Source organism: Staurois parvus, unplaced genomic scaffold (genome assembly GCF_062004578.1).
Source record: "Staurois parvus isolate SC_StPar_1 unplaced genomic scaffold, SC_StPar_1.0 ptg002198l, whole genome shotgun sequence".
Taxonomy (NCBI): Eukaryota; Metazoa; Chordata; class Amphibia; order Anura; family Ranidae; genus Staurois; species Staurois parvus.
This window is the reverse complement of record NW_028319994.1, coordinates 20,520-47,839: the sequence shown is the minus strand read 5'-3', so window position 1 is coordinate 47,839 and position 27,320 is coordinate 20,520. Positions and strand designations below refer to the sequence as shown.

The 27,320-nt window shown below is 46.4% G+C and overlaps 1 protein-coding gene across 1 annotated transcript in view; it reads right to left on the bottom strand.

Annotated features, from left to right (window-relative positions):
- LOC149431621 (C-type lectin domain family 2 member B-like) overlaps positions 1-26,833 on the bottom strand; it is a 55,262-nt gene extending 28,429 nt beyond the window's left edge. Inside the window, exons 1-2 of the mRNA XM_089665459.1 lie at positions 26,719-26,833; positions 15,754-15,813 (exon numbers count right to left, since the gene is read on the bottom strand). Coding sequence (XP_089521585.1) covers positions 15,754-15,813; positions 26,719-26,770 — 112 coding nt within the window. The 5' untranslated portion in view covers positions 26,771-26,833. The remainder of the gene's footprint in view (positions 1-15,753; positions 15,814-26,718) is intronic.
- Between the last annotated feature and the right edge of the window lie 487 nt (positions 26,834-27,320).

Below are 27,320 nucleotides of genomic sequence, written 5' to 3'. Positions count from 1 at the left end.
GACTACATAGGTGGTTTTTATAGTACGTTATTTTGGCCTCCCTCTCAGCAGGTGTGAAAAAGGCCACCATTTTTGAACGGTAGCAAGGGTCCAACAAGGTGGACAGCCAAAAGTCATCCCTCTGTCTGATGGTTATTATTCGGCTGTCGCTACGCAAGCAAGCGAGCATGCTATGGGCCATTTGTGCCAAGGAATGCGAGGGACTCCCTGCCTCCATCTCCACAGCATACTGCCACGGTGCGTCTGGGTCCTCTGTCTCCTCCTCCTCCTCCTCCTCTACCAGATGCTCCTGCTCCTCCACTCCTGTCCGCTGAGTGGAAAAACCACCCATTTCACTCAATAATTCCTGAGCACCAATGTCCTCCTCTACCTCCTCCTCTTCTTCCTGTCCTGCCCCCACAGGGGTCATGTGGCGTTGAGATCTGTGGGCCACGTCTACCGCACCCTGACCAGCCATTGTTAACAGCATTTGTTCCAGGACGTGCAACAGAGGAATGACGTCGTTCATCCCATAGTCCTGCCGACTCACGAATAGCGTGGCCTCCTCAAAGGGCCTGAGCAAGCGCAGGTGTCACGCATGAGCTGCCAATGGCTGACATCTAAGTTACACAGGGAGTACCTTTATCCGCTTTTAACATCAGGAAATCGGTGATGGCCTTTCGCTGTTCGTAAAGGCGGTCTAACATATGTAGGGTTGAATTCCACCTTGTTGCAACGTCACAGCATGAGGAGTCGGTACGGGGGCCCATGGCAGATTACGTGCCTGGCAGCAGCAATGGGAGGCCCGTAATCTGCCAGCACCCTATGTCAAAAAATTCAACACACCAGCAGTGTGAGGAGACCTGAAAGTGGCACATGGCAGAGTGTGGCTATGGAGACAGCAGCAATGGGAGGCCGTACAGGGACCCATGACACACTCTGGACTTGGCAGCAGCATGAGGAGGCGGTATAGGGGCCCATGGCAGATTAGGGGCCTGGCAGCAGCAATGGGAGGCCCGTAATCTGCCAGCACCCTATGTCAAAAAATTCTACACACCAGCAGTGTGAGGAGACCTGAAAGTGGCACATGGCAGAGTGTGGCGATGGAGACAGCAGCAATGGGAGGCCGTACAGGGACCCATGACAGACTCTGGACCTGGCAGCAGCATGAGGAGGCGGTATATAGGGGCCTATGGCAGATTAGGGGCCTGGCAGCAGCTATAGGAGGCCCGTAAACTGCCAGCACCCTATGTCAAAAAATTCTACACACCAGCAGTGTGAGGAGACCTGAAAGTGGCACATGGCAGAGTGTGGCGATGGAGACAGCAGCAATGGGAGGCCGTACAGGGACCCATGAGAGACTCTGGACCTGGCAGCAGCATGAGGAGGCGGTATATAGGGGCCTATGGCAGATTAGGGGCCTGGCAGCAGCTATGGGAGGCCCGTAATCTGCCAGCACCCTATGTCAAAAAATTCTACACACCAGCAGTGTGTGAGACCTGAAAGTGGCACATGGCAGAGTGTGGCGATGGAGACAGCAGCAATGGGAGGCCGTACAGGGACCCATGAGAGACTCTGGACCTGGCAGCAGCATGAGGAAGCGGTATATAGGGGCCTATGGCAGATTAGGGGCCTGGCAGCAGCAATGGGAGGCCCGTAATCTGCCAACACCCTATGTCAAAAAATTCTACACACCAGCAGTGTGTGAGGAGACCTGAAAGTGGCACATGGCAGAGTGTGGCGATGGAGACAGCAGCAATGGGAGGCCGTACAGGGACCCATGACAGACTCTGGACCTGGCAGCAGCATGAGGAGGCGGTATATAGGGGCCTATGGCACATTAGGGGCCTGGCAGCAGCTATGGGAGGCCCGTAATCTGCCAGCACCCTATGTCAAAAAATTCTACACACCAGCAGTGTGTGAGACCTGAAAGTGGCACATGGCAGAGTGTGGCGATGGAGACAGCAGCAATGGGAGGCCGTACAGGGACCCATGACAGACTCTGGACCTGGCAGCAGCATGAGGAGGCGGTATATAGGGGCCTATGGCAGATTAGGGGCCTGGCAGCAGCTATGGGAGGCCCATAATCTGCCAGCACCCTATGTCAAAAAATTCTACACACCAGCAGTGTGTGAGGAGACCTGAAAGTGGCACATGGCAGAGTGTGGCGATGGAGACAGCAGCAATGGGAGGCCGTACAGGGACCCATGACAGACTCTGGACCTGGCAGCAGCATGAGGAGGCGGTATATAGGGGCCTATGGCAGATTAGGGGCCTGGCAGCAGCTATAGGAGGCCCGTAAACTGCCAGCACCCTATGTCAAAAAATTCTACACACCAGCAGTGTGAGGAGACCTGAAAGTGGCACATGGCAGAGTGTGGCGATGGAGACAGCAGCAATGGGAGGCCGTACAGGGACCCATGAGAGACTCTGGACCTGGCAGCAGCATGAGGAGGCGGTATATAGGGGCCTATGGCAGATTAGGGGCCTGGCAGCAGCTATGGGAGGCCCGTAATCTGCCAGCACCCTATGTCAAAAAATTCTACACACCAGCAGTGTGTGAGACCTGAAAGTGGCACATGGCAGAGTGTGGCGATGGAGACAGCAGCAATGGGAGGCCGTACAGGGACCCATGAGAGACTCTGGACCTGGCAGCAGCATGAGGAAGCGGTATATAGGGGCCTATGGCAGATTAGGGGCCTGGCAGCAGCAATGGGAGGCCCGTAATCTGCCAACACCCTATGTCAAAAAATTCTACACACCAGCAGTGTGTGAGGAGACCTGAAAGTGGCACATGGCAGAGTGTGGCGATGGAGACAGCAGCAATGGGAGGCCGTACAGGGACCCATGACAGACTCTGGACCTGGCAGCAGCATGAGGAGGCGGTATATAGGGGCCTATGGCAGATTAGGGGCCTGGCAGCAGCTATGGGAGGCCCGTAGTCTGCCAGCACCCTATGTCAAAAAATTCTACACACCAGCAGTGTGTGAGACCTGAAAGTGGCACATGGCAGAGTGTGGCGATGGAGACAGCAGCAATGGGAGGCCGTACAGGGACCCATGACAGACTCTGGACCTGGCAGCAGCATGAGGAGGCGGTATATAGGGGCCAATGGCAGATTAGGGGCCTGGCAGCAGCTATGGGAGGCCCGTAATCTGCCAGCACCCTATGTCAAAAAATTCTACACACCAGCAGTGTGTGAGGAGACCTGAAAGTGGCACATGGCAGAGTGTGGCGATGGAGACAGCAGCAATGGGAGGCCGTACAGGGACCCATGACAGACTCTGGACCTGGCAGCAGCATGAGGAGGCGGTATATAGGGGCCTATGGCAGATTAGGGGCCTGGCAGCAGCTATGGGAGGCCCGTAATCTGCCAGCACCCTATGTCAAAAAATTCTACACACCAGCAGTGTGTGAGACCTGAAAGTGGCACATGGCAGAGTGTGGCGATGGAGACAGCAGCAATGGGAGGCCGTACAGGGACCCATGACAGACTCTGGACCTGGCAGCAGCATGAGGAGGCGGTATATAGGGGCCTATGGCAGATTAGGGGCCTGGCAGCAGCTATGGGAGGCCCATAATCTGCCAGCACCCTATGTCAAAAAATTCTACACACCAGCAGTGTGTGAGGAGACCTGAAAGTGGCACATGGCAGAGTGTGGCGATGGAGACAGCAGCAATGGGAGGCCGTACAGGGACCCATGACAGACTCTGGACCTGGCAGCAGCATGAGGAGGCGGTATATAGGGGCCTATGGCAGATTAGGGGCCTGGCAGCAGCTATGGGAGGCCCATAATCTGCCAGCACCCTATGTCAAAAAATTCTACACACCAGCAGTGTGTGAGGAGACCTGAAAGTGGCACATGGCAGAGTGTGGCGATGGAGACAGCAGCAATGGGAGGCCGTACAGGGACCCATGAGAGACTCTGGACCTGGCAGCAGCATGAGGAAGCGGTATATAGGGGCCTATGGCAGATTAGGGGCCTGGCAGCAGCTATAGGAGGCCCATAATCTGCCAGCACCCTATGTCAAAAAATTCAACACACCAGCAGTGTGAGGAGACCTGAAAGTGGCACATGGCATGAGACACTGTGGACCTGGCAGCAGCATGAGGAGGCGGTATATAGGGGCCCATGGCAGATTAGGGGCCTGGCAGCAGCTATGGGAGGCCCATAATCTGCCAGCACCCTATGTCAAAAAATTCTACACACCAGCAGTGTGTGAGGAGACCTGAAAGTGGCACATGGCAGAGTGTGGCGATGGAGACAGCAGCAATGGGAGGCCGTACAGGGACCCATGAGAGACTCTGGACCTGGCAGCAGCATGAGGAGGCGGTATATAGGGGCCTATGGCAGATTAGGGGCCTGGCAGCAGCTATAGGAGGCCCGTAAACTGCCAGCACCCTATGTCAAAAAATTCTACACACCAGCAGTGTGAGGAGACCTGAAAGTGGCACATGGCAGAGTGTGGCGATGGAGACAGCAGCAATGGGAGGCCGTACAGGGACCCATGAGAGACTCTGGACCTGGCAGCAGCATGAGGAGGCGGTATATAGGGGCCTATGGCAGATTAGGGGCCTGGCAGCAGCTATAGGAGGCCCGTAATCTGCCAGCACCCTATGTCAAAAAATTCTACACACCAGCAGTGTGAGGAGACCTGAAAGTGGCACATGGCAGAGTGTGGCGATGGAGACAGCAGCAATGGGAGGCCGTACAGGGACCCATGAGAGACTCTGGACCTGGCAGCAGCATGAGGAGGCGGTATATAGGGGCCCATGGCAGATTAGGGGCCTGGCAGCAGCTATGGGAGGCCCGTAATCTGCCAGCACCCTATGTCAAAAAATTCAACACACCAGCAGTGTGTGAGGAGACCTGAAAGTGGCACATGGCAGAGTGTGGCGATGGAGACAGCAGCAATGGGAGGCCGTACAGGGACCCATGAGAGACTCTGGACCTGGCAGCAGCATGAGGAGGCGGTATATAGGGGCCTATGGCAGATTAGGGGCCTGGCAGCAGCTATGGGAGGCCCGTAATCTGCCAGCACCCTATGTCAAAAAATTCTACACACCAGCAGTGTGTGAGGAGACCTCAAAGTGGCACATGTTTGAGGCATGATTCATGGCGGATTTAGTCAGTTGTGTCAGGAACTGGTGGTTTGAAATCCAGACTAATCCACGCCTGATTCATTTTCACAAACGTGAGTCTCTCCACACTTTGGGTGGACAGTCGTGTCCTCCGCGGAGTTACAAAACCTCCTGCCGCACTAAACACGCGCTCCGATGCCACGCTACTGGCCGGGCATGACAGCCTTTCAAGGGCAAATTCAGCTAGTTGGGGCCAAAGGTCAAGTTTCGTTGCCCAGTAGTCAAGGGGATTGTCTACCTCGGTTGGCAGGGTGCTGTCCAAGTAGGCCCAAGCCTGTTGTTTGAGGTCCTGCTCCAGGTCCACCTGATGCTGCTGCTGCTGCTGCGGCTGGTTAGTAGTTTCCTCACTGCGCTGGTGAAGAAAGCTACTCATCATCGACTGCAGACTGAGGCAGCCGCTGCTGGTGGAGCTGCCACTGCTCCTACCACCCCACCCCTCCCCTGCTGCCATGGCAGCGGAACGCGAGCGCACAGGGCCCACAGTGTCTGAGGATGGACGTTGGCGCACAAAGGCAGAGACCAACTGACTACATAGGTGGTTTTTATAGTACGTTATTTTGGCCTCCCTCTCAGCAGGTGTGAAAAAGGCCACCATTTTGGAACGGTAGCGAGGGTCCAACAAGGTGGACAGCCAAAAGTCATCCCTCTGTCTGATGGTTATTATTCGGCTGTCGCTACGCAAGCAACCGAGCATGCTATGGGCCATTTGTGCCAAGGAATGCGAGGGACTCCCTGCCTCCATCTCCACAGCATACTGCCACGGTGCGTCTGGGTCCTCTGTCTCCTCCTCCTCCTCCTCTACCAGATGCTCCTGCTCCTTCACTCCTGTCCGCTGAGTGGAAAAACCACCCATTTCACTCAATAATTCCTGAGCACAAATGTCCTCCTCTACCTCCTCCTCTTCTTCCTGTCCTGCCCCCACAGGGGTCATGTGGCGTTGAGATCTGTGCGCCACGTCTACCGCACCCTGACCAGCCATTGTTAACAGCATTTGTTCAAGGACGTGCAACAGAGGAATGACGTCGTTCATCCCATAGTCCTGCCGACTCACGAATAGCGTGGCCTCCTCAAAGGGCCTGAGCAAGCGGCAGGTGTCACGCATGAGCTGCCAATGGCTGACATCGAAGTTACACAGGGGAGTACCTTTATCCGCTTGTAACATCAGGAAATCGGTGATGGCCTTTCGCTGTTCGTAAAGGCGGTCTAACATGTGTAGGGTTGAATTCCACCTTGTTGCAACGTCGCAGATCAGGCGATGCTGTGGAATTCCGTTCTGCCGCTGCAGCTCAAGGAGGGTGTGCTTTGCGGTGTAGGAATGGCTGAAATGCATGCAAAGTTTACGTGACATTTTAAGGATGTCTTGCAGTGGGATGGTGGATTTTAAGAACCGCTTGACAACCAGATTGAACACGTGAGCCATGCATGGCGCATGGCACAACCTTCCTTGACGCAGAGCAGACACCATGTTCTTTCCGTTGTCGCTCAACATGGTTCCGATTTTCAGTTTGCGCGGAGACAGCCATCTGTCGATTTCTCTGTTCATTACACTCAGAAGTTCCTCCCCTGTGTGACTACGTTCGCCAAGGCATACCAGGTGCAGCACAGCGTGACACCGTTGCGCCCTGCACATGTGATATGCCGGTCGGGTAATGGGACTTGGCACGGGGGTGGCGGCTGAGGACACGGCGGAAGAAGAGGTGGTAGAGGCGGACATCTTTGCCGGACCAAGGACGTGCAAACGTGGAGGCAAAAGCGGCGTGACCTGTCCAAGTTGCTGGTGCGGCTGTGACGGCACCACGTTCACCCAGTGGGCCGTAAATGACATGTACTGTCCCTGACCATAGTTACAGCTCCACACGTCGGCGCTGCCGTGCACTTTGGCAGAGACCGACATGCTCAAAGACTGGCCCACCATGTCTTCTACATGTGAATGCAGGGCTGGCACTGCCTTTTTGGCGAAGAAATGACGGCTTGGCACTCTCCACCGCGGCGCGGCACAAGCCATCATTTCTCTGAAAGGTGCTGAGTCCACCACTTGGAAAGGGAGAGACTGCAGCACCAGCAACTTGGACAGGAGGACGTTCAGCTTTTGCACCGTCGGGTGCGTGCTCGCAAACTGTTGTCTCTTGGAAACGGATTCCAAGAAAGACTGCTGACGGAATCCGTGAAGAGGAGTAGCAGGAGAAGGAGCATCTGAACGAGCGGAAGATGCCAACGAGCGACAACTCCCCTCAGCAGAGGTGTTGGAGCCTTGACTGGCTGATGGAGGGCGATTGACGTCGGGTGACGGAGCAAGTAACGGAGCGGGTGATGGAGCGGGGGCTGGGGCGGGCAGAACCGCCGTATCTTTATCACGGTTTTCCCAGGCCACCAAATGGCGACGCTGCATATGCTGCCGCAACGCTGTAGTCCCAACATGGGCCCCCTGGCCACGCTTGACTTTCTGGCCACATAGTCGACATACGGCTACGTTTACTTCCTCGGGCGGCTTGACGAAAAATTGCCACACCGCCGAGTAGGAAACTTTGCCCCCGATACTCCTCACTGGCTGACTGCTGCTTCCTCCGTGCACACCGGCACCACTACTGGCCGTGGTGGTAGGCTGCAGTGGAGCTGGTGCTCTACTCCGTGGACGTTTGGCTCCACTGACACTGCTGCGACCCTGCTGCTGTCTCCTGGGCAACCCACCGACTGTTTTGCTCGCTGCCAAGCTGCCACCCTCTTCTCCTGATGATGCGGAAGAAATTGCCTGATGACGACGAGGCTGCCAAGTGCGATCAACCTCCTCATCATCAAGTAGGGTCTCCACCTCACTACTAGCCCCCTCGGCTGCGTCTGGGTCAGGAGACAGACCTGTCTCTAGACCGGCTACCGAGCCACTCTCCTCGCCACTACTTCTTCGCCTGGCTGCTGAAAAGGCGGATGTCTCCCCCCGTTCCTGACCGCCCTCTGTTAGCTCTTCCTCACTGTACAGTGGGGCTGAGCCCACAGCATGCGATACTTCGCTTGGTGAGGGAACACCAAAGGACAGGGGCAGGTAGAGGACACGTGATTTCAGTGGGCTTGGTCCCGGGCCATGCCAACTAACGGTTGTGTCTGACGTACCCACCGACCGTTGGCTGTAGGTGTCAGAGGTGACCTGGGAAGAGGAAGACGACCGAGCCAACCAATCGACGACGGCAGGGTTGTCGGTGGAGACACGACCGCTGGATGACACCGGGAGCACTGGCCTCTGGCTGCGAATAGTGCTGCCTCGACCCCTTCCTCTGCTGCCACGTCTGCTCGCTCCTAAAACATTGCCTCCTCTGCCACTCCTCTGCATGTTGTCTGACATACTCTTTAATTAAACGATTATGTGTCCCTGAGTAACAATTCTGTGTCCCTGAGTAACAATTCTGTGTCTGTGCGAGTAACAATTCTGTGGCCCTAAGTAACAGTTCTGTGGCCCTCAGTAACAATTCTGTGTCCCTGATTAACGTTTCTGTGGCCCCAAGTAACAGTTCTGTGGCCCTCAGTAACAATTCTGTGTCTGTGCGAGTAACAATTCTGTGGCCCTAAGTAAAGTTTCTGTGGCCCTAAGTAACAATTCTCTGGCACTCAGTAACAATTCTGTCTGTCCCTGAGTAACAATTCTCTGGCACTCAGTAACAATTCTGTCTGTCCCTGAGTAAAAATTCTGTGGCCCTAATTAAAGTTTCTGTGGCCCTAAGTAACAATTCTCTGGCACTCAGTAACAATTCTGTCTGTCCCTGAGTAACAATTCTCTGGCACTCCGTAACAATTCTGTCTGTCCCTGAGTAACAATTCTCTGGCACTCAGTAACAATTCTGTCTGTCCCTGAGTAAAAATTCTGTGGCCCTAAGTAAAGTTTCTGTGGCCCTGAGTAACAATTCTCTGGCACTCCGTAACAATTCTGTCTGTCCCTGAGTATGAATTCCGTGGCCCTAACTAGCGTTTCTTTGTCCCTAAGTAAAGTTTCTGTGGCCCTCAGTAACAGTTCTGTGTCTGTGCGAGTAACAATTCTGTGTCTGTGCGAGTAACAATTCTGTGGCCCTAAGTAAAGTTTCTGTGGCCCTAAGTAACAATTCTCTGGCACTCCGTAACAATTCTGTCTGTCCCTGAGTAAAAATTCTGTGGCCCTAAGTAAAGTTTCTGTGGCCCTGAGTAACAATTCTCTGGCACTCCGTAACAATTCTGTCTGTCCCTGAGTAACAATTCTCTGGCACTCAGTAACAATTCTGTCTGTCCCTGAGTAAAAATTCTGTGACCCTAAGTAAAGTTTCTGTGGCCCAGAGTAACAATTCTCTGGCACTCCGTAACAATTCTGTCTGTCCCTGAGTATGAATTCTGTGGCCCTAACTAGCGTTTCTTTGTCCCTAAGTAACAGTTCTGTGGCCCTGAGTAACAATTCTGTGTCTGTGCGAGTAACAATTCTGTGGCCCTAAGTAACAGTTCTGTGGCCCTCAGTAACAGTTCTGTGTCTGTGCGAGTAACAATTCTGTGTCTGTGCGAGTAACAATTCTGTGGCCCTAAGTAACAGTTCTGTGGCCTTCAGTAACAATTCTGTGTCTGTGCGAGTAACAATTCTGTGTCTGTGCGAGTAACAATTCTGTGGCCCTAAGTAAAGTTTCTGTGGCCCTAAGTAACAATTCTCTGGCACTCAGTAACAATTCTGTCTGTCCCTGAGTAACAATTCTGTGGCCCTAAGTAAAGTTTCTGTGGCCCAGAGTAACAATTCTCTGGCACTCCGTAACAATTCTGTCTGTCCCTGAGTATGAATTCTGTGGCCCTAACTAGCGTTTCTTTGTCCCTAAGTAACAGTTCTGTGGCCCTGAGTAACAATTCTGTGTCTGTGCGAGTAACAATTCTGTGGCCCTAAGTAACAGTTCTGTGGCCCTCAGTAACAGTTCTGTGTCTGTGCGAGTAACAATTCTGTGTCTGTGCGAGTAACAATTCTGTGGCCCTAAGTAACAGTTCTGTGGCCTTCAGTAACAATTCTGTGTCTGTGCGAGTAACAATTCTGTGTCTGTGCGAGTAACAATTCTGTGGCCCTAAGTAAAGTTTCTGTGGCCCTAAGTAACAATTCTCTGGCACTCAGTAACAATTCTGTCTGTCCCTGAGTAACAATTCTCTGGCACTCAGTAACAATTCTGTCTGTCCCTGAGTAAAAATTCTGTGGCCCTAAGTAAAGTTTCTGGGGCCCTGAGTAACAATTCTCTGGCACTCAGTAACAATTCTGTCTGTCCCTGAGTAACAATTCTCTGGCACTCAGTAACAATTCTGTCTGTCCCTGAGTAAAAATTCTGTGGCCCTAAGTAAAGTTTCTGTGGCCCTAAGTAACAATTCTCTGGCACTCAGTAACAATTCTGTCTGTCCCTGAGTAACAATTCTCTGGCACTCAGTAACAATTCTGTCTGTCCCTGAGTAACAATTCTCTGACACTCCGTAACAATTCTGTCTGTCCCTGAGTAACAATTCTCTGGCACTCAGTAACAATTCTGTCTGTCCCTGAGTAAAAATTCTGTGGCCCTAAGTAAAGTTTCTGTGGCCCTAAGTAACAATTCTCTGGCACTCAGTAACAATTCTGTCTGTCCCTGAGTAACAATTCTCTGGCACTCAGTAACAATTCTGTCTGTCCCTGAGTAAAAATTCTGTGGCCCTAATTAAAGTTTCTGTGGCCCTAAGTAACAATTCTCTGGCACTCAGTAACAATTCTGTCTGTCCCTGAGTAACAATTCTCTGACACTCCGTAACAATTCTGTCTGTCCCTGAGTAACAATTCTCTGGCACTCAGTAACAATTCTGTCTGTCCCTGAGTAAAAATTCTGTGGCCCTAAGTAAAGTTTCTGTGGCCCTGAGTAACAATTCTCTGGCACTCCGTAACAATTCTGTCTGTCCCTGAGTATGAATTCCGTGGCCCTAACTAGCGTTTCTTTGTCCCTAAGTAAAGTTTCTGTGGCCCTCAGTAACAGTTCTGTGTCTGTGCGAGTAACAATTCTGTGTCTGTGCGAGTAACAATTCTGTGGCCCTAAGTAAAGTTTCTGTGGCCCTAAGTAACAATTCTCTGGCACTCCGTAACAATTCTGTCTGTCCCTGAGTAAAAATTCTGTGGCCCTAAGTAAAGTTTCTGTGGCCCTGAGTAACAATTCTCTGGCACTCCGTAACAATTCTGTCTGTCCCTGAGTAACAATTCTCTGGCACTCAGTAACAATTCTGTCTGTCCCTGAGTAAAAATTCTGTGACCCTAAGTAAAGTTTCTGTGGCCCAGAGTAACAATTCTCTGGCACTCCGTAACAATTCTGTCTGTCCCTGAGTATGAATTCTGTGGCCCTAACTAGCGTTTCTTTGTCCCTAAGTAACAGTTCTGTGGCCCTGAGTAACAATTCTGTGTCTGTGCGAGTAACAATTCTGTGGCCCTAAGTAACAGTTCTGTGGCCCTCAGTAACAGTTCTGTGTCTGTGCGAGTAACAATTCTGTGTCTGTGCGAGTAACAATTCTGTGGCCCTAAGTAACAGTTCTGTGGCCTTCAGTAACAATTCTGTGTCTGTGCGAGTAACAATTCTGTGGCCCTAAGTAAAGTTTCTGTGGCCCTAAGTAACAATTCTCTGGCACTCAGTAACAATTCTGTCTGTCCCTGAGTAACAATTCTGTGGCCCTAAGTAAAGTTTCTGTGGCCCAGAGTAACAATTCTCTGGCACTCCGTAACAATTCTGTCTGTCCCTGAGTATGAATTCTGTGGCCCTAACTAGCGTTTCTTTGTCCCTAAGTAACAGTTCTGTGGCCCTGAGTAACAATTCTGTGTCTGTGCGAGTAACAATTCTGTGGCCCTAAGTAACAGTTCTGTGGCCCTCAGTAACAGTTCTGTGTCTGTGCGAGTAACAATTCTGTGTCTGTGCGAGTAACAATTCTGTGGCCCTAAGTAACAGTTCTGTGGCCTTCAGTAACAATTCTGTGTCTGTGCGAGTAACAATTCTGTGTCTGTGCGAGTAACAATTCTGTGGCCCTAAGTAAAGTTTCTGTGGCCCTAAGTAACAATTCTCTGGCACTCAGTAACAATTCTGTCTGTCCCTGAGTAACAATTCTCTGGCACTCAGTAACAATTCTGTCTGTCCCTGAGTAAAAATTCTGTGGCCCTAAGTAAAGTTTCTGGGGCCCTGAGTAACAATTCTCTGGCACTCAGTAACAATTCTGTCTGTCCCTGAGTAACAATTCTCTGGCACTCAGTAACAATTCTGTCTGTCCCTGAGTAAAAATTCTGTGGCCCTAAGTAAAGTTTCTGTGGCCCTAAGTAACAATTCTCTGGCACTCAGTAACAATTCTGTCTGTCCCTGAGTAACAATTCTCTGGCACTCAGTAACAATTCTGTCTGTCCCTGAGTAACAATTCTCTGACACTCCGTAACAATTCTGTCTGTCCCTGAGTAACAATTCTCTGGCACTCAGTAACAATTCTGTCTGTCCCTGAGTAAAAATTCTGTGGCCCTAAGTAAAGTTTCTGTGGCCCTAAGTAACAATTCTCTGGCACTCAGTAACAATTCTGTCTGTCCCTGAGTAACAATTCTCTGGCACTCAGTAACAATTCTGTCTGTCCCTGAGTAAAAATTCTGTGGCCCTAATTAAAGTTTCTGTGGCCCTAAGTAACAATTCTCTGGCACTCAGTAACAATTCTGTCTGTCCCTGAGTAACAATTCTCTGACACTCCGTAACAATTCTGTCTGTCCCTGAGTAACAATTCTCTGGCACTCAGTAACAATTCTGTCTGTCCCTGAGTAAAAATTCTGTGGCCCTAAGTAAAGTTTCTGTGGCCCTGAGTAACAATTCTCTGGCACTCCGTAACAATTCTGTCTGTCCCTGAGTATGAATTCCGTGGCCCTAACTAGCGTTTCTTTGTCCCTAAGTAAAGTTTCTGTGGCCCTCAGTAACAGTTCTGTGTCTGTGCGAGTAACAATTCTGTGTCTGTGCGAGTAACAATTCTGTGGCCCTAAGTAAAGTTTCTGTGGCCCTAAGTAACAATTCTCTGGCACTCCGTAACAATTCTGTCTGTCCCTGAGTAACAATTCTCTGGCACTCAGTAACAATTCTGTCTGTCCCTGAGTAAAAATTCTGTGGCCCTAAGTAAAGTTTCTGTGGCCCTAAGTAACAATTCTCTGGCACTCCGTAACAATTCTGTCTGTCCCTGAGTAACAATTCTCTGGCACTCAGTAACAATTCTGTCTGTCCCTGAGTATGAATTCTGTGGCCCTAACTAGCGTTTCTTTGTCCCTAAGTAACAGTTCTGTGGCCCTGAGTAACAATTCTGTGTCTGTGCGAGTAACAATTCTGTGGTCCTAAGTAACAGTTCTGTGGCCCTCAGTAACAGTTCTGTGTCTGTGCGAGTAACAATTCTGTGTCTGTGCGAGTAACAATTCTGTGGCCCTAAGTAACAGTTCTGTGGCCTTCAGTAACAATTCTGTGTCTGTGCGAGTAACAATTCTGTGTCTGTGCGAGTAACAATTCTGTGGCCCTAAGTAAAGTTTCTGGGGCCCTAAGTAACAATTCTCTGGCACTCAGTAACAATTCTGTCTGTCCCTGAGTAACAATTCTCTGGCACTCAGTAACAATTCTGTCTGTCCCTGAGTAAAAATTCTGTGGCCCTAAGTAAAGTTTCTGTGGCCCTAAGTAACAATTCTCTGGCACTCAGTAACAATTCTGTCTGTCCCTGAGTAACAATTCTCTGGCACTCAGTAACAATTCTGTCTGTCCCTGAGTAAAAATTCTGTGGCCCTAATTAAAGTTTCTGTGGCCCTAAGTAACAATTCTCTGGCACTGAGTAACAATTCTGTCTGTCCCTGATTATGAATTCTGTGGCCCTAACTAGCGTTTCTTTGTCCCTAAATAACGATTCTGTGGCCCTCATTAACAAGTCTGTGTCCCTGAGTAATGGTTCTCTGTCCCTAAGTAACTTTTCTCTGTCCCCAATTATCGTTTCTGTGGCCCTAACTCTGTCCCTGTCCCTAGTACAGAGCGGTCTGCCTCTGTTCAATAACTGCAGGCAAATGAAGAATTCCAAAATGGCCGCTATTTATAGCTCGACCATTACACAGTGCTGGCTGGCTGGCTGCTGATTGGCTGATGCGATCACATGTAGTTGAGGAATGCATTATGGGTCAGCGCGCCTTGTCTGCGCGCCTTCCCAGACATCCCCGCTCCGTCGCCGCACATGTCAGCCGCCATTTTCTGAAAAATTTCGATTCGCGCGTCCGAATTAGGCTATTTTTCGGATTCGGCACGAATCGAAATTTTTCCGATATTCGACTCGAATTCCACTTCGGATACTTCGATTCGCTCATCTCTAATTATTACATTAAATTAATATTCATCTATATTCATCATTTTAGTCACATCCGTCAGTTTTTTCTTTCTGTGTACTATTTATTGTTTGTCACTTATTTTATTTTGATTGCACTTTCTTTTTATTGTGGCTCCACTTTATTGTGTTTTTCCCATACTAAATATTTCCACTTTCTTTCATCTTTTTCTTTTAGTAAAAGTTTATTGATTCAATGTACCTACAATGCAGATTGCTGTCAATGTACTTGCACTTTCTCTGCTGGTTAACTTGTGTTAGTGCAGATTGTATTGGTATACCATCTTTGTTTGATGTTTATTAACATAAGTTCCATTTTACACCAATCATTGCTTTTTTATTCTTTTTAACATATTTATTTTACAATTGTTTTTAATTTTTTGCTGTATTGGTGATATGGCCACCAATTCTCCAGGTTTTCCTTCTATTTAGATTTTAAATCTTCTCCTGTAGTGGTGGTTCCCAGGCCTAAGAAAGGGTCTTGATGACTGGAAACACGTTGTTGTTGTTTCCCGTTACCACTGACAGCCCTCCCTGTTTTCGTACTGTGCCCCTGTCCTGCAGCCTCCTATTGATGGCTGCACACTTACATGGGTTCAAGGCTGGGCTGCTGAGCTGATCTGTATCCTGGACCTTTCCTAATTCACCTGTCTACATGTATTATGTGACATCTGGTTCTTATTCCCGATCATCGTGGTGCTGGTTATCCTGATCTTTGATAAGAATGGAGTATTTTAACCAAGAAAAGTAATATTCTGGCTGCCATCTTTTTGCTCTCTGCTCCTTATGTCCACTCTGATCCACAATGCTCATGTCTCCCTGAGCAGCGCCTATTGAAGCAGAACTACCATGAGTAGCCTACTGTGCAATAAGACACTAGGCACCATAGATGAATTATTCCACATAAAATCCTTCCATTCCAACCTGTTGATGTGGTCTTCCCTTTCTGAGGTGCAGGCTGAGCTGTTGTACAGAAGTTTCCAATGACCAGTCAGAAATGTGCAATATTAAGTGATGTGATGAGCCATAACGTCAAATACTAATTATTTGCCAATTGCTTTTTTTTTTCGCAGAGAAATATGTGATCGCGATCACAAGATATTGTACTTTACATGACTCTTGGGCAGGTCTATACAGGTAAAATTTGAATGCAAAATAACATGGTGTCAATGCAAATTCCTGGGCAAGTTCAAACACCAACCAAAGCTGTAAAACATCCAGCAAAGGAACAACAATACAGCTAAATACAGTACACAGTCCTTGTACATATGTGTGATATTTCATACCTTGGTCATGATTATCTGTAGACTTCTCAGGGTCTTCGTTTGTGAGCGGTTTTAAACATCCTGTAAATAGAGAAAAAAAGAATCCCATAACATTTCATACATCTACTCTTAGGACAGCAATATATCAATGTACAATATAGGAGCAGCAGCAAATAAAGTGCACAGCTACACTGTATGGCCAAATGTTTGTAGACTCCAAATGGGTTCTGGTGCTTTTGGTGAAGTGGTCAATGCTGACACATACAAAGAAATTTTAGACAATTGTGCACTTCCAACCTTGTGGTAACACTTTGGGGAAAGTTCTTTTCCATTCCAGTACGACTGTCCCCCTGTGTACAAAGCCAGCTCCATAAAGACATAATTTGACCAGTTTGATGCGGAGGAACTCAAGTGTCCTTCTGAGACCCCTGACTTCAACCCTACTGAACAACTTTGAGATGAATTGGAATGGGTGTAAATTCCCAAAGGTGGACCCCAATATCTTATTGAGTGTCGTACCAGAAGAGTAGAGGATGTTATAGGCACAAAGAAGGGCTAATTCCACATTAATGGCCATGGCTTTGGAATGGGATCTCCAACAAACTCATGATGGTCATGGGTCCACAGTCATTTGGCCATATAGCGTATCTAGAGCAGTGTTTCTCAAGCTTTTTTTAAGTCGAAAAAGCTCATGGTACATTTGTGTGAAGGCCAGCAGGATAAATCCCCCATACATTTGAGGTCAGTAGGAAAAACCCTCCCTTTACGGATATCTAATGATATTATTGGTGTCAGTGGTCAGTTATTTGAGAGGCAGAAGTTGCTCATTACTCAAGAAACCCCAAATAACTTCCGGAGAAACCTTAGGGTTCCACCAAACCCTGGCTGAGCATAGATGATCTACAGACTAGAAGTACAGTGAGGACAACTAATCCATCAAGTATCGTGCAAACTGGATGTAGAAGATGTATGGAAAGCACACCTTTGAGATAGGCCTTTCTTTTTTTTTTATTCTTTTATATTTTGCACCACTAATTATACTCTAATGCCACTGAGCTTAGAAGGCGATGCTTTTTTATTAAAGAATATATTACCCCAACAAGGGGCGGACTGACAACTCATGGGGCCCCCGGGCAATAGGGGATCAAGGGGCCCCTGTGTCCTTGCCCAAACTCAAAAAAGCCTATGAAAAATGTACCAGGGGCATCTCATGGGGCCCCCTACTAACCCAGGCCCTCGGGCAGTGACCGAGTTTCCAAATGGTCAGTCCGCCCCTGAGTCCCCTACAATTCCTATTCCTGATCTGTGCCTGCTGTTCCATGTACTTGTATGAAAAGGTCTCCAGTTCTCTTTCTATTGCTTCCTCTGTGTGACATCCCTGGTGTTCCTACCAGTCCCTAGGCTCACACCTAAGCGTTTTCCGCAGCATTTTGCAGAAACGCAGTACAGTCTATTTAACATGATTTCCTATGGGACAGGTTCACATCTCCGCGTTTTCACCCGGTGCATTTCTTGGAAAGGGTCAGGCACTTTTTTAAACGCAAAACGTTGCGTTTTGGGTTCTATGGATTTCAATGAAAACGCTGCAGAAAGGCATGAAGTGCGTTCTTGATGCGTTTGTGCAGCATTTTTTATGCGTTTGGTGTTTTAATCTGCCTAGCAACAAGGAGAAAAAAGTGCAAATTATGGCAAAAACGTGCAAAATGCAACGCAAAACGCTCTGCAGGAATGGATCAAACGTAAACTGCATAGGTGTGGACCAAGCCTGAGAGCACAGCGTGGTTCTCTAGCTGTGCTGGGCACTCATTGTGCTCTCCTCCAATGATCAGTCTTGTATTGACACCACCCCACCCCTTTGCACAGCCATTCACTTTGAAGATCAGCCTGAGAGCACAAAGAGGTTCTCTAGCTGTGCTGGGTACTCATTGTGCTCTCCTCCAATGATCAGCCTTGTTTTGACACCCCCTCCCCCACCCCTTTGCACAGCCATTCACTGGGAAGATCAGCACGGGGTGACACCGGACCCACTCCTCGAAAAGGTAAGTTGTAAAGCAAACCGACGATCCCTGCAGGATGGGTCCGATCCATCCTGCGGGGATCATCGGCTTTCTTTACAACTTACCTTTTCGTGGAGCGGGTCCGGTGTCACCCCGTATAGGTTGCATGCTGACGATCCCCGCAGAATGGATCGGATCTGCAGATTGGGGAGCATAATGGATCGGAGTCCGATCCATTATGCTCAATTTGCAGGTCCGATCCATTCTGCGGGGATCGTCGGAGGGGGTGTCACCAAATGTTACCGCCCCGGGTGACACCAACCCTAGGTCATTTGCTTCCATGAAAATGAAAGTAGTCGGTCTTCTCCAAATGATTTGTGTAAATACCGGCAATAATGAGTGGAAAATGGGAAATAAAATCACGCAAAAGACAATGTTCCTGGTTCTGAGTAGAGTGGGGAAGTATCAGAATTCTTGTTAGGTTTTTCCTGATCTTTGGGAATGGGTCCTTTCACACGGGGCGGACCTGTATAGTGGATCCACCTGCTCAGCGGGGTGTTCCCTCCGCTGATCCTCTCTGAGCATTCGGATGACAGCTCTGTGTCTGCTCCGCTGCTGCAGATCCGACGCAGAGCTGATCGCTGTCCTCAATGGGCGGTCGGAGGAAAACGGATCGCCTGTCTGCTTTCATCCAACCCGCTTTGACGGACGGAAGGGGAATTGGATCCCCATCTGTCCCTTTTTTGTGGATCGGATCAAAATGGATGTTGGCGGGTGTAAACGGACAAATTTCCATTTACATCCGCCGCTCCATAGAGGAGAATGGAGGTTCTGGTCGGGTCGGCCTGAAAAACAACGTTGGAGAGTTCCTCTCACTGCTGTCTAGAAAAATGCCGGACAGCAGTAAAGATCTGCCGGATGTTCCTAGGCTTCCCTGGGTCCTTTCACACGAGTGTTTTTTCATCAGTTCAGTCACATTTTTTCCAAGAAAAAAGGGATCAATTCACATCCGCTTCTCATCAGTTTACATCCATTTACATCCATTTTTCATTAGTTTACATCCATTTTTTGTATTTGTTTACATCCATTTTTCATCAGTTTACATCCGTTCTTTTACAACCTTTATGAATGTAAAAATGGACCGTATGTCCATTTACATCGTTTTTTTCATCAGTTTACAACCATTTTTCATTCATTTACATCTGTTTTTCATTCGTTTACATCAGTTTTTTATCCGTTTACATCGGTTTTTCATCAGTTTACGTCAATTTACATCCGTTTTTCATCCGTTTACATCTATTTTTTTGTCCATTGCTGAGTTTTTTAAGGAAGAAAAATAGGGGTTTCTTCCGTTCAAAAAAAACCCCAAATGTTAAGGGCTGCGGACATTAACGGATGTAAACAGATGATCATCCGTTTACATCTGCTAGCCAATAGAAATAGATAAGTGTCTGTTTTTCACCCATAAACAGACAGATGAAAAACGGACATACGGAACGCCCATGTGAGAGGGGCCACAACAAGTTCGGGTGGATATGCACTTTAAGTACTATGAATAAGGAGCAGTGAATGTCACAATATAATTAGCAGCATATTATGGATTTATGAGTAGCAGACTATAATCATGATGCTAAAATAGGAGTCAGATCAATGAGTCATGTTTGAAGCAGAATTCCCCGTTGTGTATTAATGAGAAATAAAAATATTTTTACAGTGATTCTGTTGCACAATAACAATACAGCCATTGAATTATTATGTGTTCGGTTTTAAAGGGATGAGGTGACAACCCTACTTAAGTCTACATTCACACCTTGAGCGGTTTTTTCAGCAGCCCCTGAACTCTCCCTAATGTTCCCCTATGTGTCCGTGTACACATCGTCCTTTACAGGCAGTTGAGTTTACAATTGTTTTTTTGAACGCCCCAAACTTGCATTCAGGAGTAGATTTTATCGGCATTTCAAATGCCAAATGCTTGTAAACGCGGCTAACCACGTTTATAAGCGTTTGCGTTTAGAAGCATTTTTTAACTGTTCCATGTCCAGATGCTGTCCGGAGCCTTTTTTTATCATCATAAATGCATGCAAAGCGTTTTCCAAGTATTCAGATGGACCCGGTACACCAGCGCAGTCAGTTCCAGGTTTCGCGTGAAGGAAACAATGGCAGAACGCGCCGCATTATGCTCATGATGGGATCCATAGTGACTACAACCAGAAAAGACCGATCATCTCACCACATACTGCTCTCTCTGCTTCTGCTCTCTCTATTCCTCTCAAAATGTCTGAAATAGTTAATTTTTTACTGTTTTTCAGTGCATTCTGGGCATTTGGGAAGGTCTCCTGAGGTTATCTTTAACCCCTCGCCTACAGGGCACTTACACCCCCTTCCTGCCCAGGCCAATTTCCAGTTATTAGCGCTGTCACACTTTGAATGACAATTGTGCGGTCATGCAACACTGTACCCATATGAAATTTCTATCATTTTTTTGTGACAGATAGAGCTTTCATTTGGTGGTATTTAATCACCTCGGGGTTTTTTTATTTTTTGCTAAACAAACCAAAAACAACTGAAAAATTTGAAAAAAAAAACGTTTTTTTCTTCGCTTTTGTTATAAAATTTTGTAAATAAGTGATTTTTTTCCTTCACTGATGTGCGCTAATGAGGCTGCACTGATGGACACTGATAGGTGGCACTGAAGAGGAGGCACTGGTAGGTTGCACTGATAGGCATTGACAGACATCACTGATGGGCACTGAAAGGCAGCACTCATATATGGCACTGATAGGCAGCACTGATAGGTGGCACTGACTGGCACTGTTAGGCAGCACTGATAGGCAGCACTGATAGGTGGCACTGATAGGTGGCACTGATAGGTGGCACTGACTGACATTCATAGGTAGCACTGACTGGCATTGACAGGCAACACTGATGCGCACTGATAGGCGGCACTGATAGGCGGCACTGACTGACATTGATATGTAGCACTGACTGGCATTGATAGGTGGCACTGAAAGGCAGCTCAGATGGGAACTGATATGTGGCATTGATGTGGCACTGATGGGCACTGAATGAGGAAAGAAAAAACAGAGGGCGCACAGGCCTAGTGTATTACCATAGAAAATAAAGTATGTGTTGTATTCACAAACGACTATAAAGTCAAGGCACGTCATAAAGAACAGCTGGGTCAACACCGCGCTGAGTAATAGTCCGCAATAGGGAGTGTAGACATCCAATAGGCTGACGCATTTCGAGGACTTGCCTCTTCCTCAGAGCCATTGATGGGCACTGACAGGTGGCACTTCTGGGGCTACACTGCTACACAGTGCCCTGATGATAAGTGTAGATGCAGATTACCGGCTCTCCTCCTCTCCTCTGTCAGCGTGACAGCTCGTGAGGAGAGAAATGCCGATAACCGGCATTTCCCTATTTACATGCGATCAGCTGTGATTGGACACAGCTGATCACATGACCGAGCCGACATCTTCAGCTCTTTCCGTTGATCGGTGATCAGCTGTGTCCGAGGGACACAGCGCACCATGATCGCCGCGCTGCCCGCTCCCGGAGCCGCACATGCACGATTAGAATGGGACGACGTCATAAGACGTCCTCCCAGAACGAGAAAACCGCCTTGCACCCATCATTTCCTTATATGGCGGGTGGGAGGCGGTTAAAAAATGCTTCTAAACGTTTTCCAACAGTCAGTTTCCTTCGTTCAGAAGAGTTTTACAAACATCCCGTGTACATGGAGCCTTAATCCCTGCACCTGGCTGGAGCCAGGATTGTACACCGATTTGTGCATGCTTAGCTAAGGCTGGCCATACATTATACAATTTCCTTGAGAATTTTACTTTAGATTTACCAAAAACCATATAATAAGAGGTCCAGGGGCGGACTGACCATTTGGAAACTCAAGCACTGCCTGAGGGCCCGGGGTCAGTAGGGGGCCCCATGAGATGCCCCTGGTACCTTTTTCATAGGCTTTTTTGAGTTTGGGCAAGGACACAGGGGCCCCATGATCCCCTATTGCCCGGGGGCCCCATAAGTTGTCAGTCCGCCCCTGAGGAGGTCAAACCTAAACAACACTTTCAGTTGTATCCAATTAGGCAGGCCCTTGCGCTACATAGTTGAAGGTAAATCTAAAGGAAATTGGGCAGAAATTAAACAGAAAATTGTATAATGTATGGCCAGCCTAAGTGTAGACACACACACAAAAGCAAAACCTTCTTGGTTGGAATAAAAAAGAAAAAAAAATAAAACCAGCAAAAAAACAAAACAAAAAAACAGAAAGAAATTGCGCCAGTTTCAGAACTGTGCGCCCCATTGTGTACAATACATTTCCAAGTTAGCTGAGATGTTTTCTTTTAAGTATTTGAAAAAGAAAGGACATTTCAACAGAAAGACGCCCACGCCTATTACAGTGAAAAGCCCCAGTATGAGGAAATGAGAACAGAAGGGGGGCCTTAGGGTTGATGTGAGATACAACTGAAAGCATTGTGCAGTGACTGATCTCTGAATATGGCTGGGGATTTTTTAAAAAAAAACTTTTTTTGCAGATTCTGAAGAAATAGGTGTTTGCTTGTCTGTGTCAGCCCGAGTTCACACTGATGCGGTCCGCAAAACGCTGTGCGATGTGCAGAATCGGATCGCATAGGCGTGAATACCCATGCGATCTGATTCTAGTGCGGACCAAAAAAAGGGTCCTGAATCTTCTTGATGTGGTGCGATTTGAGCCATAAAAAATGTACGGCTACAATCGCACCGCACACAAATCACATGTGATTTGCACAGGAATGCGGTGCGGTTCCTGCGCGGGCTTAAAAAGCAGTATGGCACTGATTTTATAATGATCTTTCAGCTGCTGCACTTGCTAGTTTCTAATAAGGAAAGTGGCAGGGTCTGCATCCCCTTTTGGACAGGATTTTCCTTTGGGAATATCACACCAAAAACGACATTTTTGTTGCGGAGGATGCCCAAAATCTGACTTGTATCTTAGTGCAGACCTCTGGTAAAATCAGAGAGTCAATCACACAAGCAAGAAATGACATTTGTTGGGGGGTGTTCTGTATACCATCTGTGTACAGACCTCCTCCAGGCTGCCATATTGCATTTTGCAGAGAATAACAGCTCTGCAGATTGAAAAGAAAAAGGTAATTTTTAATGACATTCAATGACAATATGACAGGTTTCTAATGAGGAAAGTGGAAGGGTCTGCATCCCTTTGGACAGGATTTTCCTTTGGGAATATCATACCAAAAATGACATTTTTGTTGCAGGGGATGCCCAAAATCTGACTTGTATCTTAGTGCAGACCTCTGGTAAAATCAGGGAGTCAATCGCACGAGCAAGAAATTACATTTCGGGGGGGGGGGGGGTTCTGTAAACCCTCTGTGTACAGACCTCCTGCAGGCTGCCATATTGCATTTTGCAGAGAATAACAGCTCTGCAGATTGAAAAGAAAAAGGTCCATTTTAATGACATTCAATGACAATATGACGGGTTACAGTCCTATATGCTATATTGTATTGATTGTTTTTTCTGGGGGGGGTTTCCCACGAAAGTGGAGTTACCCTAAAATTCTCGTGCCCAGAGTTCATCTTTAACCTCTTTGCGCCGGCGCCTCCCGGCCCGAGTTTCAGAAGCCAGTAGGCGGGGTGGGTTTTTAGGGTCATGTGACCGCCGTGATTCACCGTCACATGATCGGGAAAGGTCCCAATCGAAAGGGAAGATTGGGACCTTTCCGGGAGTAGCAGACATATGTGCTGGGAGCGCGCAGCAAGGGACTTCTCAGCCAACCCACCAGATTACTCTATAATAAAGCCCCGTGTACAATGTTCTTAGAGTTTGAAGATCCTGAAGGGCATTTGCTAAAACTGGAGCAGCCGGAACATGGAGCAGTTCTACATGGCAACCAATCAGCTTCTATCTTCAGCTTGTTCAGTTGAAATTTGAAAATAAAAGCTAGAAGCTTACTGGTTGACACCCACAGCTGCCAGTCAACTACCATGGACCTGTGGAGATAAAGTGGTGACCTCTCCGTACACTTATTTTATGTTTTTTTTTTCCACTGAACAAACAAGCAAAAAAAGTATAATAAAACATTTACAGCCACCGAACACAGATAACAATCAAATAAAAAATGGAATAAACAGTAAGAACACTAAATTAAAAAAAAGGATAAGACTGAACTGATAATCTAGTAAAAAAAAAGAAAATAAAGGTAGAAGCTGGAAATAATCACCAGCCTACCCAATACACCGGACTGTAATGGCACAGCAGAAGGGACAAATCGTAATTTGGTGAAACATAGTCTTTGTTACACAATAATAAACAAGATAAACCCCCTATGCATAGTGGGGGCCATAGTCCTCAATATATAATCTGAATAGCTCTGGAGGCTAGATCAACCATTTATATATAGACATAAGATACGTGTGCTTGGTGTAGCTTCCAGAGCTGTTCAGATATATTATATATTGAGGACTATTGCCCCCACTTTGCGTAGGGAGCTTTATCTTGTTTTTATCTTTTTTTATTGTTGTGTAACAAAGACTTTGTTTTACTAAATTACGATTTGTTTCTTATGCTGTGCCATTACAGTCCGGTGTATTGGGTAGGCTGGTGATTACATCCCGCTTCTACCTTTATTTTTTATATATATGCGTATATGTGTATGTATGTATAAATATATATATATGTATGTATATATATGTACATGTATGTGTATGTATATATATGTGTGTATGTATATATATGTATGTATATGTATTTATGTATATATATATGTATATGTATATATGTATAAAATATATATTTATTTTCAGATGAGGCACTGAAAGTCTCCTTTTTTTGCATGGTTAAAAAAACACTAAGTTTGCATTATTTTTTTTAATAACATAAAAGAAAATGTATAGCAACAGGACACAAAAAAATTATCAAATACAAAAAAAAAGGAAGACACCAATACAAAGAACACTATAAACCTGCATTGAAAAACAAAAAGAAAAAAAATATATTGCATGCAAAATTTGTAGCAACAACATAAAGGGACTGTCTATTTTTTGGAACAAAGGTGTCCATTTATGAACCAGCGGTAATAGATCGCTGCTCAGTTCTCTGGCATTCTCGGAGAACACAGTTCTCCTGTGAATGCAGTTTATGAAGCAGTTCTCCAAACGAAGGGAGAACGGTCTCCAAACGCTGGAAAACGGCTGATTTTACTATAATCTCGCGAGATTACAGTAAAAGATCAGTTTACTAAACAGAGGTAAATTATCTCTGCTTAGTTTGAAGTCCCTCTGATTCTCCAGCTCTGCGCTGGAGAATCTGGAGGGAGAACACAGATCTCCAGCGAAGGGCTGACATGATCTGCTGAGTGTCATAAACTGTGAATGACCAGAGAATAGCTGAGATCCGTTGAATCGCAGCTATTCTCTGTGTCATAAAAGGACACCAAAGTCCTTCTGTCTCTTCTCTCCTCATTCATCCCTCTTTTTGTCCTGATGTTTACACTGTATCAAAAAAAAAAATACTATTTATCAAAAAACAAAAACGTTTTACAGCGCCAAACCTTATATCCAATTTCCAGCTTGCTGTATTTGTAAATGTCAAAAGCCACTATAAAGGAACAACAGTGGTGAAATAAAAGTACTTGTCAGTTTAACTGATCAATTTTATGTATTATTTCTGTGCCATTACAGTCCGGTGTATTGGGTAGGCTGGTAATTACATCCCACTTCTACCTTTATTTTATATATATATATATATATATATATGTGTGTGTGTATGTATATATATATGTGTGTGTGTATGTATATATATATGTGTGTGTGTATGTATATATATATGTGTGTGTGTATGTATATATATGTGTGTATATGTATGTATATATATGTATATATATAAAATATATATTTATTTTCAGATGAGGCACTGAAAGTCTCCTGTTTTTGCATGGTTAAAAAAAACACTAAGTTTGCATTTTTTTTTTTAATAACATAAAAGAAAATGTATAGCAACAGGACACAAAAAAATTATCAAATACAAAAAAAAGGAAGACACCAATACAAAGAACACTAAAAAACTGCATTGAAAAACAAAAAGAAAAAAAATATATTGCATGCAAAATTTGTAGCAACAACATAAAGGGACTGTCTATTTTTTGGAACAAAGTCCTTCTGTCTCTTTTCTCTCCTCATTCATCCCTCTTTTAGGCCTGATGTTTACACTGTATCAAAAAAAAAATACTATTTATCAAAAAACAAAAAAGTTTTACAGCGCCAAACCTTATATCCAATTTCCAGCTTGCTGTATTTGTAAATGTCAAAAGCCACTATAAAGGAACAACAGTGATGAAATAAAAGTACTTGTCAGTTTAACTGATCATAAGCTCGAAAGAGCAGGGCCCTCGAACCCCTTGTGTATTGTATTGTTACTGTCTTGTCTCATGTCCTGTCCCCCTTGCTATTGTACAGCGCTGAGTAAACCCTTTGGCGCTATATAAATACTGTATAATAATAATGTATTATTTCTCCACCTATCAAGGCTGTGTCCTTTGCCTATATACTGTCTGCTAGTAGTTGTGCCCCTCTTTCCCATCTCAGAAGGTTGGCAGTTATCCCACAGAGCACATGTAATGATCAAATACACACAAAAGGAAAAAAAACTGCACTGATAATCCAGTTAAAAAAAAATAGTAAAAAAATTGTGTTATTGTAATTAAATAAATACATATATAATATAGAATGTGGATAACAATCACAAACACAGAAAAGGAAATGGAAACTTAAATACAAAGAACACTAAATAAAAAAAGAAGAAAAAGAAAAGACAGCAGTACTGATAATGTAGTTAGAAGCTTGCAGGCGTAGTCCCTGTGCTAGAGCAATGGTTAGTCCAGTACAGACAGCTTCAGCTCTGCGTTGTATAATGACAATGTGTCTTAGAGGAGCTGTCAGTACTACTGGTCTGGGTGAGAAGGAAAGGCGACCCTTACCCTCTTCTACTGCCTTGTAGTCAGGCTCTGTGGTGTGTGCATCAATCCCCATCTTATTCTGTGTGTACAGCCTCAAAGTCTTCTATGAGAATGTTCTCGAAAGGAAGAAACACACGCTATACAAAGGGAATGATGAACACCTCCCCTAACTATGTTACATACAAACGCACCCTCCATAGGGAGTGCATAGTCATGGTACTTCAGTTGCTTTCGGTTTCGTGTTCTTTGTAGTTGAGTTATATTCCCTATTCGTGTATTTGATCATTATTTGTATCAACTTGCTGTGATTTTATTTGACCTTTTTTTTTAAATTTGTTTTTCTTTCTGTTAAATAAAATCATGAGACTTATGAAGCATCACTTTTTGCCACAGGTCCAAGGTAGCTGACTGGAGGCTCTTTCACACGGGCGTTCCGTATGTCCATTATTTTCATCTGTCCGTTTACACCCCCATTTATTTCTAAGGACTAGCGGATGTAAACGGATGATCATCTGTTTACATCCATTAATGTCCGCATCTGTTGACATCCGGAAGAAAACCCTATTTTTAAAAAAAAAACGGATGTCAACGGACAAAAAAAGGGACATAACAGACATAGGGCT